This window comes from Schistocerca cancellata, chromosome 1, assembly GCF_023864275.1.
Source record: "Schistocerca cancellata isolate TAMUIC-IGC-003103 chromosome 1, iqSchCanc2.1, whole genome shotgun sequence".
Lineage (NCBI taxonomy): Eukaryota > Metazoa > Arthropoda > Insecta > Orthoptera > Acrididae > Schistocerca > Schistocerca cancellata.
In genome coordinates, this window is record NC_064626.1 from 65618606 (window position 1) to 65636709 (window position 18104).

At 46.4% G+C, this 18104-nt stretch overlaps 1 protein-coding gene across 1 annotated transcript in view; it reads left to right on the top strand.

The window, feature by feature from the left end:
• The window catches only part of LOC126165126 (uncharacterized), a 204140-nt gene that overhangs the window by 136660 nt on the left and 49376 nt on the right, over positions 1–18104 (top strand). The window contains exon 2 of the mRNA XM_049920295.1: positions 14990–15116. Coding sequence (XP_049776252.1) covers positions 14990–15116 — 127 coding nt within the window. The remainder of the gene's footprint in view (positions 1–14989; positions 15117–18104) is intronic.

Below are 18104 nucleotides of genomic sequence, written 5' to 3' on the forward strand. Positions count from 1 at the left end.
ACTGTTAAATGGACAATAAGCAGTTTAGACGAGAAGAGAATAGAAGCACTTGAAATGCGTTGCTGTAGAAGAATGTTGAAGATTAGAAGGGTAGATCACATAACAAATGAGGAGTTACTGAAGAGAACTGGGGAGAAGAGAAATTTGTGGAAAAGGAGACCAAGAGATGAAATGTAGTAAGCAGATTAAGAAGGATGTATGTTGCAGTAGTTACTCCAAAATGAAGAGGCTTGCACAGGATAGGGTAGCATGCAGAGCCGCATCAAACCAGTCTTTGGACTGAAGACCACAACAACAACATAAATAACGTGGTAGATATGTCCTGTGTTCGATAAGGCTTCTCGCGTGTGACGGTGTCGTATACAGAGAAGTCGCAACGCTAGAAAATTGTAGAGAAGTCTAGGGAGATCTGCACAGGATCGACGCTTGGTGCAGGGAGTGGCAACTGACCATCAGCGTAAACAATACACAGACAGAAAGGGCCTTTGATGTATGATTACACAGTCGCAGAACCATCCCATAAAATGTTTAAGAGTGTGCGTACGGAGCGATTTGAAATGGAATGGGCACATAAGGCTAAGAAGGCTAATTGATATTAAGGTGGATGACAGACTGAGATTCATTGGAAGAGGTCTCAGAAAATGTAGTCCATCAGCAAAGGAAGTAGCTCACAAAACACTCATTCGAGCAATATTTGATGACTGCTCGTATGAGATATGAATCATGTACGACAGACGGAGGAAATAGATAATATCCAAAGAAGAGCAGCGCGTCTCGTTACAGGGACACTTAGTAAGCACGAAAGTGTCACAGAGATGATCAGTCCACTCCTGTAGTATGCGTTCTGCATCGTGGTGTGGTTAATTGCTTAAGTTATGAGAGCGTACGTTCCTAACCGAGTCAACAAATGTGTTGCTTCCTCCTATGTATATATCGCTAGAAGTCCATGAAGGCCAAGTCAGTCAGATTGGAGCCCACTCGGAGGTATACAGGTAGCCATTCTTCCCGCCAACTGTTCGCGAGTGCAGTGGTACAGAAAGTATCCCACGCTACACACTGCAAGGGTAGAACCCAGGTGTCGGTGTACTATAGCCGACCGTGCCATCCGACTTCATATTGTTGCAAAATTTACATATCGAGAAACACCGACCCGCATCTCGTGGTCGTGCGGTAGCGTTCTCGCTTCCCACGCCCGGGTTCCCAGGTTCGATTCCCGGCGGGGTCAGGGATTTTCTCTGCCTCGTGATGGCTGGGTGTTGTGTGCTGTCCTTAGGTTAGTTAGGTTTAAGTAGTTCTAAGTTCTAGGGGACTGATGACCATAGATGTTAAGTCCCATAGTGCTCAGAGCCATTTGAACCATTTTGAGAAACACAGGTCGCGAAAGAATCGTTATTACGGTTATCCGTTATGCGCATCAAGAGTGGAACGCTCGCAGAAAAAAATATCTGTGGATGGTAACTGTATGTCTGTTCACGCAGTTTCGTACAAAAAAAAGAGGGCTCTCCACTGCAAAACCTGACCGCTGGCCTGCGTTTATCCGCCACACGCGTGTTCGGCAGTCGCCGTGCTGTGCCTGCCTCTACCTCCACCTCCAGCCTCTACCAGTTAGCGGCATTCCGCGAGCCCCCTGGCTTCTGAATTACAATGAGCTGCGCCAAGAATATGTCCTTCATGCCAAGAGCAACGGACGTTGCAAGCACCAGAAGAGGCGCTCGCCGAATATCAGGTTCCACTCGCAACTCCGAAATGTTTCCTTCTCGCTAGTCGAACGGCGACTGGTTTTTATGAAAAGTGCAATCGTACATTTAATGTGTGACGCACGGCTTATTCGATCACAAAATGCTTTCGGCATTGATACGATGTGCATGCAGTCATTTACAACTTTAAAATAATTGATAAATTCCTTGTATGTTTACACAGCTGCACTTTTCTGTTGTTGAACTATCGTTTCCGGACAGTTTACGATGATTTTCAGCTTATATAAAAAAAAAATTTCATATGGAAACTTCTTTCACTGAATGTTAGCAATTCCGTGGCACTACAAATACAGCAGACGCATGATGGCGCAAATTTTGTGTGATCTGCAAATCTACTATGATAGTCTTGTATACTCTGCATGCAGTCTCTGCTATCTTCGGACTCACTGACGCCCAAAGAGAGAAGATCAGTGATTAAAGTCCCGTCGACAACGAGGTCATTAGAGACAGAGACCAAGATCGGTTTGAGGAAGGAACCATCCCCGCGCTTGCCTTACGTAATTTACGAAAATCATGGGAAAGTTAATGAGGGTGGCCGACCCGTTATTGAAGCGTCGTCCTGCCGAATGCGAGTCCAGACGCCCGAGGAGTTATCGTCCATACCATTCCCTGTGCTATTGTAGTTTGAGATGCCAAACCGATCCTGCGATTTTTCCTATTTATTGGTCAACATTTTCTTAACGATTCTCTGGTATTTCAATGACATTTTGTTTCGTAACTGCGTGTAAAAAAAGGAACACTATAACAGTAAATCTGCGTCACACAGAACGTCTTCGTAATTCTGTCAGGGCCGGCCAGGGTGGCAGAGCGGTTCTAGGCGCTACAGTCTGGAACCACGCGACCGCTATGGTCGCAGGTTCGAATCCTGCCTCGGGCATGGATGTGTGTGATGTCAAATGGCTCTGAGCACTATGGGACTTAACAACTGAGGTTATCAGTCCCCTAGAACTTAGAACTACTTAAACCTAACAAACCTAAGGACATCACACACATCCATGCCTGAGGCAGGTTTGGTTAGTTCGGTTTAAGTAGTTCTAAGTTCTAGGGGACTGATGACCTCAGAAGTTAAGTCCCATAGTGCTCAGAGCTATTTGAACCATTTCCGGTCAGGTTTGGTACTTACAGTATCATGGAATGATTCACATTCTTAAAACACATCTACGTGTGACATTCAGCTAATTACCTCGTACACAATCTCTAGATAGTCCTAAAGTGACCGAAATCGATTGTTTAATAAAGAGGAAGTACAAATGTGTAAACATAGGAGGACTATTTTTTTTTTCCAACGTCCGATAGGATGCGAAATGGAAATCTTCATTTGCAACTCTTAGCTACACGTGCCAGCTATTTCTCTGCACAGTCACTGCCCTTTTATTTGTGGCACCGTGGTGCCAATTTTCCTATACTCTCGTCATAGAAGGCAGACGTCTGTGATTTCTGCCAATTCCTTACGCTGGTCTACAACTCGCTGTGTGTGCCACAATGCTGTCCTCGTAGACAACGGTTCATGTGAACGAATAGTTGAAGCTTAGTGAGGGCTGTATTGTGGGTCATCAAACACTTCCCATCGTAAACGCTGCAGTTGCGTCGTTGTTCTACCTGTAATGTGCGGCCGAGCATTGTCGTGGTGAAGGAGATGCACGACAGTTACGTTATGCGGGCTGCATGGAATCAGGCGGAGCCCCTCCGCAGGCGCTTCACGTCTGGCGGGAGACACTGTTGTTCCAAGCATCGTTGCGTGCTCGCTGTGCGCTTAAAACTGAAAAGTGGACGCAGTGCAATCGACTGGCAGACCTGAGGCACTGAGCCAAACATCTGAACAAACCTTCATCGGATTTTCACTGCGGTTTTGATTCTTCAAGAGATCGGATACTTAGAAAAAAATAGCCTTAGTACAATGACGTTTCTCAAGTACTTTCGGACTTCTATCACAAAATCAGCTCTTCATGTCGAATTCTTTCTTTCCAGGTGAATAAGTTAACACTGGAAATTATTAATTCTGTTATTCCGTGGACTTTGTACAGTAATACTTACAAGGAATCTGAAATACTTTTCACGCTTTATTTATGATTTATGTGAGATTTTTTTATTTCGACAGTATTAATGTAGTTCTGTATTCCTTCATTTTCTGTAACATTCCATGTTCTTTTCTTTATACACCAAAAAACTCGTCCTGTAATGATTGCTACGTACAGTGTCTTCCGTAATTTCTCCCACCTTCCTCCCCGCTTTCCTTAAATCAGCACATGCCCCAACAACATGTGACGTTTTCTGTAAAGGATTTTCCATAAATTTCTAGTCCCTGTCTGTTGTGTCTGAACTAACTTATTGCGGTATTAGTATGTCTTTAATTTTCATCATCCCTTAGTCCCTAGATATTACATATGGTTCTTCTTTCTTCTCTAGTTTTGCCATTGTTTATGCTTTAATTCTACGCAGGGATGTGCCTGAAAGCTAGAGTTCTTAGTCAGCCGTTAAATACTTTTTGCACTTCACTTGATTGACCAGCGTCTTTAGAAAACAATAAAGTGAGTTCCGAGCTAATCTTGAAGGTATGTGTAAAAAGGGAGAATTTGAAGAAAGAGAAGAATCCCAGAGTTGATAGGAAAACTACTTAAACATATCTGTACAAAAGACGCTGTGATTTGCACCAAGGAAGATCAACAAATTCTGCATTATTTTCGATCATTGTTTCGGAGAATAAGATTTAGTTGCTTGCAAACGCTTATTAATGCTGCACGAATTGGATCTTTTCTTTTTCCTATCCTTATTTTGTACTCTATATCTAGACAATGATTTTTAGACAATGATTTCTTTCGACTTTTTTACTGTGTCGTCCCCTTTTTTTATCGGTAACACTATATTATTGCCATTTTTCCCTTTTTACTGCTTCTTTCATAGCTTTATTACGAACAGCTTAAGTTGAAAAGAACGCACAGGAAATGTTGTGGGGAAGGTGAACCAAAGACTGCGTTTTGTTGGTAGAACACTTAGAACATGCAACAGATCTACTAAAGAGACTGCCTACACTACGCTTGTCCGTCCTCTTTTGGAGTACTGCTGCGGGGTGGGATCTCTACTAGATTCTATTAACGGAGCTCATCAAGAAAGTTCAACGAAGAGCAGCATGTTTTGCATTATCGAGAAACAGAGGAGAGATTGTCACGGACATGATACAGGATTTGGGGTGGACATCATTAAAACAAATGCGTTTTTCGTTGCGGCGGATCTTCTCACAACATTTCAATCACCAACTTTCTCCTGCGAATGCGAAAATGTTTTTGTGGTGTCACTGACAGACACCACACTTGCTAGGTGGTAGCCTTTAAATCGGACGCGGTCCGTTAGTATACGTCGGACCCTCGTGTCGCCATCAGTGATTGCAGACCGAGCGCCGCCACACGGCAGGTCTAGTCTAGAGAGACACCCTAGCACTCGCCCCAGTTGTACAGCCGACTTTGCTAGCGATGGTTCACTGTCTGCATACGCTCTCATTTGCAGAGACGACAGTTTAGCATAGCCTTCAGCTACGTCATTTGCTACGGCTTAGCAAGGCGCCATATTCAGTTACTATAAGTATTCTGAACAGATAATATTGTGAATCATATACCCTCAAGAGCGACGTTCATCATTAATGGATTAAAGTTAAGTATCAAAGTAATTACGTCCGCTATCTGAATTATAATTCCTTGTCATGTTCCAGACCTCACGTCAGTATAGTCCTTCCCTCCTCACGCCAGCCTGCGTGAGCTAAAACGCGTGCATTTCGGCCTCCTCTAGTAACACGGTGTTGGCTCTTCTGCCAACACAACAGTTTTGCTGACGCCGCCCTACATAGGGAGAAACTATCATCGTAATAAAACAAGGGAAATCAGAGATCACACGAAAAGACACGGGTGTTCGTTTTTTATGCGCACTGTGAGAGATTGGAATAATAGAGAATTATTGTGAAGGTGGCTCGATGAACCCTCTGCAAGGCACTTCAATGTGATTCACCAGCTCCGACATAGTCACGTATATGAACAGTGATCCAATACTGTCAAATGTTTTTTATTCCAGTATTTGATCACAATATCAATTCTTTTGACGATGACCGGTTTCAGTCAGTAATGACCATTCTCTGATCTACAATATAAAAATATATACACCTAGTGAGCAGTATGTCTTTCAACACAATACAGCATTCCGTATTACAATATACTATCGTAAACCAGGGAAATGTACAGATAAAATACGGGAAAACGTACCTTTTCTACACCATGTCCTAAAGTGATAAGGCCGTAATGGCATCGTCACATAGATCTAAAATAAAGTGTACAATAGGCCACATCGTCCACACAGTCATTTTTGCAACTGGCTGCTGAAGCACAGTAGCTACAGAAATATGTTTGCCTATATCCTACATAGATGTCGCTACTGTGAGCTTAGATGTAGTTATCGTTTACGTAAGAAACATAATCTGATGAAAACACATTGGGTAAAATACACGTAGCAGACTTTTAAATACTGATAACTATTATAGAAATTAATTGTGATACAGTAAAAGACGAATACAGTTACCCATATAAAATTATTAAAAGGAAATATATAAAGATAATAGATCTGACACTTTTATGCCGAATTTACGCTCAAAAATTAATATACGTAACACATTGCCTGTAGCAACCTGTAAATTACCTATGTAAGACAAAATGTCTATATGGCAGCTGAAGAAAAGACAGATCAATGATCAGCGCCCTCTGTTGGGTCGGTCGCGCACCGATCGTAAGAACTTAAGCACTAGAGGGCTTTACATAGTTCGTGATATGTCTCCCACAGAAAACGTTTAAACAACATATTAACAGTCAATAAATAAAATTATCTAGTTTGGCCATACAATCCATGAATAGGTAGGACATAATCAGTAACAGGATTAGAGCGACGAATGTATGGAAGTAAGGCAATGCCTCGCGTATTTCCACCCAGCCTTGCTTGATGATTTATGTTGAGAGCAGTAGTGGAGTAAGTTTTACCGTATTTTATCTGTACATTTCCCAGGTTGTATGATAGTATATTGTGATACGTAATGCTGTATAGTGTTGAAATACACACTGCTCACTAGGTGTATATATTTTTATATTGTAGATCTGAGGATGGTCATTACTGACTGAAACAGGTCATCGTCAAAAGTATTGATATTGTCTCCAGAATGAGATTTTCACTTTGCAGCGGAGTGTGCGCTGATATGAAACTTCCTGGCAGATTAAAACGGTGTGTCGGACCGAGACTCGAACTCGAGACCTTTGCCTATCGCGGGCAAGTGCTCTACCAACTTTTTTTTTCATTTTGTTCGTTATTGATCGTTGTGTTTGGTCGTTGCGGACGTTGCAAGACATCCTGTTCAAGTTCGGTGATTGATCCTTCACCTCAGTTTTTTATTACAGAGGCCAACCGGCTCTCTGACCGAACACGCTGAGCTACCGTGCCGGCTACTGAGCTACCCAAGCACGAGTCACGCCCCATCCTCACAGCTTTACTTCCGCCAGTACCTCGTCTCCTACCTTCCAAACTTTACAGAAGCTCTCCTTCCAAGGAGCTTTGGCAGATATTATTGTTGACATTTCGTTCGGTATGATGGGGCTCTCTAGATGAATTTATCTGAATACAAAAAAAATTGTTTCTTTGTTACCTTTGCGCTCTTTCACGCCCAACAGACAATCGTTCATTGCATGCCGTGTACTGATCTAGTTTGAGATGTGAAACCGATAGCGCGATAATTCCCATATTTATTAGTCAACGTTTCTTAACGTTTCTGTGGTAACTTGTCTGGTTGGCGGAGTTTTTAACATTTTTTTCTATCAAACTTCCAGGAACCAAATACTGCTGCACTTTTAGTGATTTAGAAAACATCTCACTAAGATCAGCAGCCTTATCTAAATTTTGGTCTACTAATTGTCTGTTGTAACTCAGACTCCAGCACTAGATTTCATATTTATGCAATATCAGGCTCTTTTTAGTCTTCACTTAAGGAGCTGTACTTGCGTAGGGATCGCTGAAAGAAGGGATGAGCTTGTTTTCGCAAATCCTTGTTCGAAATGTGAGGAGACCGTGTGACGTTTCTGCTGCTTCCATGTGGCACAAGGCAACGGCCACGAGAACAAGGTGAGGAACATGAGCACACAACCATTTTTCATCGCTACATACGTGAGTGGAGTGAGACTGGGAATGGAAAGTAGAGATACAAAGTACCCTCCGCAACGTACTGCACACAGGCTTGCGGAATGTATATACATACGCGTTTATGCATCGCGGCGTCTCTAAAGTTATGAGGCATGAATCACGTGACATTACGTCAGCGGATAAATTGTTATATAGCAAAGGTTGCTCATCCCAGTTTCTCATTGCGTACGATTGTCGTTATCAATGTTATCTACGTCTCTCTGCAACAAAAGAAAATGTCTGAGTAGAAGACAATGTAATAAAGATAGACAATAAGAAAATCAATCATCCGTCTAAAACAGACATTCCGAAGTTCTAATAGTTTAGTTGCAAATGGGTCCACGGCCACCATAAATTGTTCGAAATATAGTTGGTTTCATGTCTTTAATTGTGAAGTCCAGCCAACTCCTTACGTTTTTAGTGCTGTTTGATTTTACGAGTGCTTGGATTCTAATCAAAATATGATCGTTTTGATGAGTTACAGTACAAAATATTCTGTCAGTGTCTAACGGCGGAACATGCGCGGTAATGAAAGCAAAACAAAGCTACGTTTTATCTCCCCAATTGCAGGCATTGCGGCATAATGTATTAATTCAGACATACGGAAGTATTACCGCCTTGCATTTTCTATAACATTGATGAACAGAGGTTACAAAGACATACGTCCCTCATAAAACGTAACGTGAGAGGCACAGGTGTGAGAGTCCAAAATACTCGGCAGAAACATGCGGAAGGAGTAGGAAGAGCTAAGCGGAAGACTACCGTCCTACCTCACTCCTGAAGCGCATGCTTAGTTACGCAACGTCCGTTTGGCATCGAGGACGCTGCGAGGATGGCACTCACACCGCCACCTTAACAGAATAGCTGAGTCAACAGTCACGGTCGAAGCACAGTTGGTAGTGCATCCGAGCTAACAACAAGGCGGAAGCGATACGTCCGTTCACATTACTATCATGATTAAAATCTAGAATATCCTTCAGAATAAAGGTAACCTTTTGGAGACAAATATGTAAATTTCTTTATTCACACATAAAATTCGTTAAAACATTTTAGTTTATCACCATACACAGATTTACTAAGAATGAATGTATTGGACACCGCAATTTATTCGAGCATAAGTAAGGCAGAGACGAAAGTGATACAGAAAGGCAGAAAGGAGAATCGCAAGAATGCAGAACATTAAAGAAATACGAGGTACGCGAACGAAGAAGTGAAAGTTCTGTCGTCTCGAAATAAAATAACTCGAGAGGGAAGAAGCAGAGATGGGTCAGGCGGGGGAGAAATATGAAACTTGAGCTATTCCCAGCGTATCGAACGTTCAGATTACTCGAGGGGGGGGGGGGGGGAGGGGGGGTGCAGTCGCGCAGCGTCCTCGGCGGCTGCCATTTTTTTTTGTTCCGACAAGTGAACACCTTCTCATCTCCGAGGCACAACTGGAGCAAGAGATCGCTCTGCATCGCAATTTGAACCATCAATGGGCTGGGCTGCACCAGCCGTGGACACAAAATACGGCGTATGGAGAAATACGACACCGTAAACAACTAACGTCACCACGCGACCGAAGATAATCCAGACGATACCACTAGTGGAATATTAGCAAACAAAGTGTTAGCAAGTAGTGCTGACTCTGGATATGATGATGTTTGGTTTGTGGGGCGCTCAACTGCGTGGTTATCAGCGCCCGTACAATTTCCCAACCTTTGCTCAGTCCAATTTCGCCACTTTCCTGGATGATGATGAAATGATGAGGACAACACAAACACCCAGTCATCTCGAGGCAGGTGAAAATCCCTGACCCCGCCGGGAATCGAACCCGGGACCCCGTGCTCGGGAAGCGAGAACGCTACCGCGAGACCACGAGCGGCGGACTAGTGCTGACTCTGTCCCTGCGTTACTTGAGCAGGGTGAGAGCAGGAACTCAACCATAATTCAAGCAAAAACCTCCGTCGCTTTGTATTAAGTCACTTGCTGGTTTGATGTCGACAGGTTCCTTGCCAAGCGTATCTCAGTAATTGGATGTGCACGCCAGTATCTCTGTACAGTCAGCCGCCAGGGCTTTACTCGACTGCATTTCCGTACGTTATCAGAACAAGGTGCGAATGGTTCAAATGGCTCTGAGGACTATGGGACTTAACTTCTGAGGTCATCAATTCCCTAGAACTTAGAACGACTTAAACCTAAATAACCTAAGGACATCACACACATCCATGCCCGAGGCAGGATTCGAACCTGCGACCGTAGCGGTCGCGCGGTTCCAGCCTGAAGCGCCTAGAACCGCTCGGCCACACCGGCCGGCTCAGAACAAGGAAGAGATGTGCAACAGTGCGGTGCAGGGGCAGAAAGCTTTCTCCAGTATACAATAATCTCAATCTTCTTTTGACAATTTTTACAGAGGTCAGGGGATGGTGTTTCTGTAACGCGCCAACATTAGAGTTCAACATTTTATGGAAATGCAATGTTGACGTCAGAAACTGGAATTAATAGAAATATAGCGTTGCTGTAATATGCTAAACATCAAACTACGGATAAGCTAGGAAATCGAGACGTCTTAGGGGAAAAAGAAACAGTGATCCGGCATTATACTTCGTACTGAAAGGAGTATTAGAGATGAAAAAGCGTTGTGCTAGATAAGAGTATGCGGAATGTTACGTTCAAGATACTGGATATAGAAGCTGTGTAGAAGTTTAAAGATTACTACGAGACAGAAAAATGACCGAATGTGCTTTCTTAATGAAATTAAGACGACATACTAGCCTCTATTATTTACTTGATTTGTTACAGAGAAGTAGAACAGTTACTCGTTTTTTATACCACAGGAAGGAGACACAGATTTTTTAACATCCCGTCGATGTGAAGATGATTTAAGACGTAGCGTTAGTTCAGTTGGACAAGCTGGGGACGATACTGTCCGTGGCCTGTTCAAAGGAAGCACCGTGGCCCTCGCCTTGCCACAGAAAACCCTAATAGGAATCTGGACCGCACTCCTACGAAAACCGAGGCCATTGTTTTAATCAGTTTTTATTTCCATCAGTCGAAATTATACACTCCTGGAAATTGAAATAAGAACACCGTGAATTCATTGTCCCAGGAAGGGGAAACTTTATTGGCACATTCCTGGGGTCAGATACATCACATGATCACACTGACAGAACCACAGGCACATAGACACAGGCAACAGAGCATGCACAATGTCGGCACTAGTACAGTGTATATCCACCTTTCGCAGCAATGCAGGCTGCTATTCTCCCATGGAGACGATCGTAGAGATGCTGGATGTAGTCCTGTGGAACGGCTTGCCATGCCATTTCCACCTGGCGCCTCAGTTGGACCAGCGTTCGTGCTGGACGTGCAGACGGCGTGAGACGACGCTGCATCCAGTCCCAAACATGCTCAATGGGGGACAGATCCGGAGATCTTGCTGGCCAGGGTAGTTGACTTACACCTTCTAGAGCACGTTGGGTGGCACGGGATACATGCGGACGTGCATTGTCCCGTTGGAACAGCAAGTTCCCTTGCCGGTCTAGGAATGGTAGAACGATGGGTTCGATGACGGTTTGGATGTACCGTGCACTATTCAGTGTCCCCTCGACGATCACCAGTGGTGTACGGCCAGTGTAGGAGATCGCTCCCCACACCATGATGCCGGGTGTTGGCCCTGTGTGCCTCGGTCGTATGCAGTCCTGATTGTGGCGCTCACCTGCACGGCACCAAACACGCATGCGACCATTATTGGCACCAAGGCAGAAGCGACTCTCATCGCTGAAGACGACACGTCTCCATTCGTCCCTCCATTCACGCCTGTCGCGACACCACTGGAGGCGGGCTGCACGATGTTGGGGCGTGAGCGGAAGACGGCCTAACGGTGTGCGGGACCGTAGCCCAGCTTCATGGAGACGGTTGCGAATGGTCCTCGCCGATACCCCAGGAGCAACAGTGTCCCTAATTTGCTGGGAAGTGGCGGTGCGGTCCCCTACGGCACTGCGTAGGATCCTACGGTCTTGGCGTGCATCCGTGCGTCGCTGCGGTCCGGTCCCAGGTCGACGGGCACGTGCACCTTCCGCCGACCACTGGCGACAACATCGATGTACTGTGGAGACCTCACGCCCCACGTGTTGAGCAATTCGGCGGTACGTCCACCCGGCCTCCCGCATGCCCACTATACGCCCTCGCTCAAATTCCGTCAACTGCACATACGGTTCACGTCCACGCTGTCGCGGCATGCTACCAGTGTTAAAGAGCTGCGATGGAGCTCCGTATGCCACGGAAAACTGGCTGACACTGACGGCGGCGGTGCACAAATGCTTCGCAGCTAGCCCCATTCGACGGCCAACACCGCGGTTCCTGGATGTGTCCGCTGTGCCGTGCGTGTGATCATTGCTTGTACAGCCCTCTCGCAGTGTCCGGAGCAAGTATGGTGGGTCTGACACACCGGTGTCAATGTGTTCTTTTTTCCATTCCCAGGAGTGTATTAACGCAAGGCTCTTTCCTCATGAAAAATAAATATTTCGAATGATAATGGTTGGTTGCAGTCGTTTTTAGTTAGAAGTCATTCCTTTCCAGCCGTAATTACCACTAGGTGCTTGACAATGAGTTAGAATGACAGCACGACCGTATCGTCCTCAGCAGCTTTTGGGGTTGTAACGTTCTTTAAGTAAATGAAATAATGAACTTCACGATTACGTTGATTTAATGTCTGATCTATGGAATGGGTACTGAACTCGAATGGTCGTGTTGCTTGTTGTAAGAGCAAGTGATGTACTTACTCTTGTGCCTTGCAAGAATTGATTGGGCAATGCAACTCCCAGTACCAACAGATAAATACTGTCTCTGCAAAATACATTCAGCCCCTTAGGCACTGAATCATCTGGCCCCATGCAAAACTGATAACTTTGGTCCTTGTGCACATAACAAATAAATTAAACAGTCTTAGCTCTGAAGCAGCAATGAAGTAACGCGATATATTCTGGTCTCTCATGAAAAACAAAAAAATATGCCAGCTACAGGCTCAGCAGTTTGCAATGGTGGCCATAATTCATCTTGAAATGCAGATGAAATTCTTTTGGCCCGTAAACGAGAACATTTAAGAAAGTCCAACGTCTTTAAAAAATATGTGACTTGGACAAGGAGGCGGTTCTGATTATCGTGAATTACTAACACTCACTTTTTTAGCAAAATTATATTGCATGTTAAGTTTGGCTTTTCGTAAACATCTGACAATTAGAGTTACATTACTCACAAATGATTCACAAACAATGAGGTTCAAACAGAAATATTATCTAACATCGTTAATCCAACATAAATGAAAATCCTGAAATTACATATAGCTCTGTTAACAAATCTTAAAAACATTACAGAGTGAAATATCCAACTAGCCTTTTTATCAAACCGGTTTACGTAGATTCTGGGGTTACTCAACAATTACAGATTATCAGCCAGTTCATTTATACTAAAGCGCTGGCAAAAACAAAAATCATAATTATTTAACATCTTTACCATGGTTGCATGAAGATTTCTGCTTCCATGTTCAACAATATTGACATACCTGTGGTGTCACCGCCAGACACCACACTTGCTAGGTGGTAGCTTTAAATCGGCCGCGGTCCATTAGTACATGTTGGACCCGCGTGTCGCCACTGTCAGTGATCGCAGACCGAGCGCCACCACACGGCAGGTCTAGAGAGACGTACTAGCACTCGCCCCAGTTGTACGGACGACTTTGCTAGCGACTACACTGACGACGCCTTTCTCTCATTTGCCGAGAGACAGTTAGAATATCCTTCAGCTAAGCCCATGGCTACGACCTAGCAAGGCGCCATTAACCATTTCTAGAGAGAGTCTCACTTGTATCATATGCTGTATACAAATTGTTGTGTCTATACAAGACAGTCTAGACACAGGGTGAGGTTACCGATAGGCACGCGTACACACACGCCGGCTGGCGTGAGTTCTGGAACAGGATACTTGATGAATGCTATAGAGAAAAGAACGGAGCATCTCATATACTTAACTTTATTCTCTTGTGTGGTACATCTCTATGGTGAATACAAGTAAGACTCTCTCCAGATATGGTTAACTGCGCCTTGCTAGGTCGTAGCTATGGACTTAGCTGAAGGCTATTCTAACTGTCTCTCGGCAAATGAGAGGAAGGCTTCGTACGTCTAGTCGCTAGCAATGTCGTCCGTACAACTGGGCGAGTGCTAGTCCGTCTTTCTAGACCTGCCATGTGGTGGCGCTAGGTCTGCAAGTACTGATGGCGGCGACACGCGGGTCCGACATGTACTAATGGACCGCGGCCGATTTAAGCTACCACCTAGCAAGTGTGGTGTCTGGCGGTGACACCACACAAATGATGGATTAAAGTTAAGTATTCCAGCAGCTACGTACTTTTCTTTATAGCATTCATTACGTATCCTGTTTCAGACCTAAGCAAGCCTGCGTGAATTAAGCGCGTGCCCTTTCGGCTTCCTCGCCTTGTGTCTAGACTGTCTTGTCTAGACACAACAATCTCGTCACCGTGGAAGGTACAATGGATGAACACAAGTACGTTTCTATCCTTGGGACCACGTCCACTCCAACAAGCAGTTTGTTCTTCCTCGCCACGGTGGCATCTACCGGCAGGAGAATGCAACGTGTCACACAGCTCGCAGTGTACTTGCGTGGTTGGAAGAACATCGGGATGAGTTTACCTTAGCCCCCGGCAACCAAACTACCCGGATTTAAATCCAATCGAGAATCTGTAGGACCCCCTGGATGAGGCTGTTCGCACCGTGGATCCACGACCGATAAGTTTAGCGGAGCTGGCCACAGCACTGAAGTCAGCACGGCTACACATCCCTTACGGTACCTTCCAGACCCTCACTGGCTTTCTTCCTGAATGTCCGCAGTACAAAATATGTTTATCCTGGCTTTTGACAGGTGGTTACATTGTGAAGGGACGTAATTCCTTTCCTGTCCACGGCCGCGCCACTTGTACGATTGAACAGATGGCAGAGTTTCAGTGGATGACGTCGGCGTGTTGTGTTGTGTCGTGACAGGCGCGGAGTCGGCGCTGAGCGTGGAGGAGCAGATGCGGCTGCTGCTGGACGAGGGGACGAAGGCGCCCGCCAAGGCGACGGGCCCGCTGCAGCTGCCGCCCTGGTACGACGCCGACCTCTACCGCCAGTGAGTACGCTCTCCTCTGCACCACACTACTCAGGCTGCCCCAGGAGGAACGGTCTGTGTTCGGGGACGTGGCAGGAACCTCTGACAATGCATTCCCTAAGGGCTGTGGGCAGTTATTCGATTCTGTCAAACAAACCTCTTCTACTAAAAACTCTTTGCTTTCCATATTTTGGGAGGCGGCAGTGTGGACCAAAACAAGAAAGGAATATCTGATAAATATGGGCTCTAAGAGCTACGATCGCTTTCTCAGCAACAGAGATGCGGTCTGGGCGCTTCAGTCTGGAACTGCGTGACCGCTCCGGTCGCAGGTTCGAATCCTGCCTCGGGCATGGATGTGTGTGATGTCCTTAGGTTAGTTAGGTTTAACTAGTTCTAAGTTCTAGGGGACTGATGACCACAGAAGTTAAATCCCATAGTGCTCAGAGCCATTTAACCATTTGAACAGAGATGAACAAGTGCTAATAGCTCTTAAAGTATGCATATTGGAGCCCATGTTTACTACATTGTGTTGCTTCGAATAATCGGTTATATCCCTGAATGTTGGCCGTTGCTCCTGGGACATCCTGTATCGTCTACATCTCTGTTCTGCAATCAACTGCGCGTTCTATATATTGTACAGAGATTAAACTGACAGGACAGTCACCGGAAGGGTAGTGCCATTTAAAGACATGCCGTGTATGATGCTCGAATGTTGCCGCTAGATGCAGCGTATGACGCCAGTGTAGACACTGTATCTCATGCAGTGAACACGCATCACCTTCCTAGTTAACCAACTTTTAATGTGGTGTTGTACCCGGTACATGACGTATGAGCCACAGCATACTCGATAACGCACAAGAGATCAACAGGGTCTAACGCCCATCTCTAGTAGCGCAGAGGCATTGCATCCACGTCGTACGGGCCCGTGTTCGATTCCCTGCTGGGTCGGAGATTTTCTCCGCTCGGGGACTGGGTGTTCTGTTGTCTTCATCATCATGTCATCCGCGTCCGGCGCGCAGGTCGCCCAATGTGGCGTCGAATCTAATAAGACCTGCACCACGGCGGCCGGACCTGCACCGCAACGGGCCTCCCGGCCAATGACGCCAAACGCTCGTTTTCATCTGCATCCTCGAACTAAACTTGAGACGACAGGTGTTTGACGGACGAACGTTACGCCGCCTCCGCAGAGCCACACGGAGCGGCCGACGGACTACTGTGGCTCAGTTTATATGGGGTCTCTCGGTTCGGACATGGCCGAAACAACAGAAACTAAGCATTCATATAATTGATTAACCTCGGTGGGCAATGAATCCACCACCTTCAGTGCGGATGCACAATGACGCCCGAACCCCTGCAGGAATCTCACAGTAGCGACCACGGAGGATGTGGGCGGGGGCTGCGCAAAGGTGGCTCTCAGTGGCAGTGTGGGTCGGCCGACGGGCGTAGCGAGTCAGTCCGCGCAACTGCGGTAACACTGAGTACGCGTGGCACAGTGATTAACGCAAGTGACGAGTAAGCAGGAGTTCCCAGGTTTGAATACAGGTCCTCCACACATTTTCACTCGTCTCCCTTGATTCCGCATAAATTCCTGATGCAGCTGACATCAACAGCTCCTTCGTTTTCTTTTCCTTTCTCCCCCTCCACCTTCAGCTCACACGATGTGAGTCATATTGTTCCCGAACTGAATGTTGGGATCAGGAATCCGTCTCTAGCACGAGTATACGGAGACGAAAACACCGCACGGTCTTCAGCAACTGACGACCGACTCGTGTCGTTTTGCGAACGTTGGCGGCACGTAGCACGGTCCGTTGAATGCCCGTTTCAGTTGTACGGGCGCAAGGGCGTGGCGTATGCCACATAAAGCTACGGATCCCGTGTGTCAACACACTAGTGTCCAGACGAGACGTAGCTCGCTAATGGTCTAAGCTGTGTACACATGGTCGCAGTTGGTCCCCACTTTCAGGCTGCTGCGACATATCGGAGGTTTACGTCACCAAAACATTCTCGCAGACCATGTGCTTCCTTTTCTGGTTTTGCATTACCCTGACCGATATGTCATGTTTCAGCACACCAACGCGACATGTCACCACTTTTTGGCTGTACGCAGACTGCTCGAGAAATACTTAGTTGAATTTACTATCACCGATTAGCCCCACAGAACACCCGATCTTGACCCAATCGAGCATAGGCTGCACGATCTCAGTCCCCTTGTACCCTCCACGCACACCAAATCTCAAACAAGGTAATACACTCCTGGAAATGGAAAAAAGAACACATTGACACCGGTGTGTCAGACCCACCATACTTGCTCCGGACACTGCGAGAGGGCTGTACAAGCAATGATCACACGCACGGCACAGCGGACGCACCAGGAACCGCGGTGTTGGCCGTCGAATGGCGCTAGCTGCGCAGCATTTGTGCACCGCCGCCGTCAGTGTCAGCCAGTTTGCCGTGGCATACGGAGCTCCATCGCAGTCTTTAACACTGGTAGCATGCCGCGACAGCGTGGACGTATGTGCAGTTGACGGACTTTGAGCGAGGGCGTATAGTGGGCATGCGGGAGGCCGGGTGGACGTACCGCCGAATTGCTCAACACGTGGGGCGTGAGGTCTCCACAGTACATCGATGTTGTCGCCAGTGGTCGCCGGAAGGTGCACGTGCCCGTCGACCTGGGACCGGACCGCAGCGACGCACGGATGCACGCCAAGACCGTAGGATCCTATGCAGTGCAGTAGGGGACCGCACCGCCACTTCCCAGCAAATTAGGGACACTGTTGCTCCTGGGGTATCGGCGAGGACCATTCGCAACCGTCTCCATGAAGCTGGGCTACGGTCCCGCACACCGTTAGGCCTAACATCGTGCAGCCCGCCTCCGGTGGTGTCGCGACAGGCGTGAATGGAGGGACGAATGGAGACGTGTCGTCTTCAGCGATGAGAGTCGCTTCTGCCTTGGTGCCAATGATGGTCGTATGCGTGTTTGGCGCCGTGCAGGTGAGCGCCACAATCAGG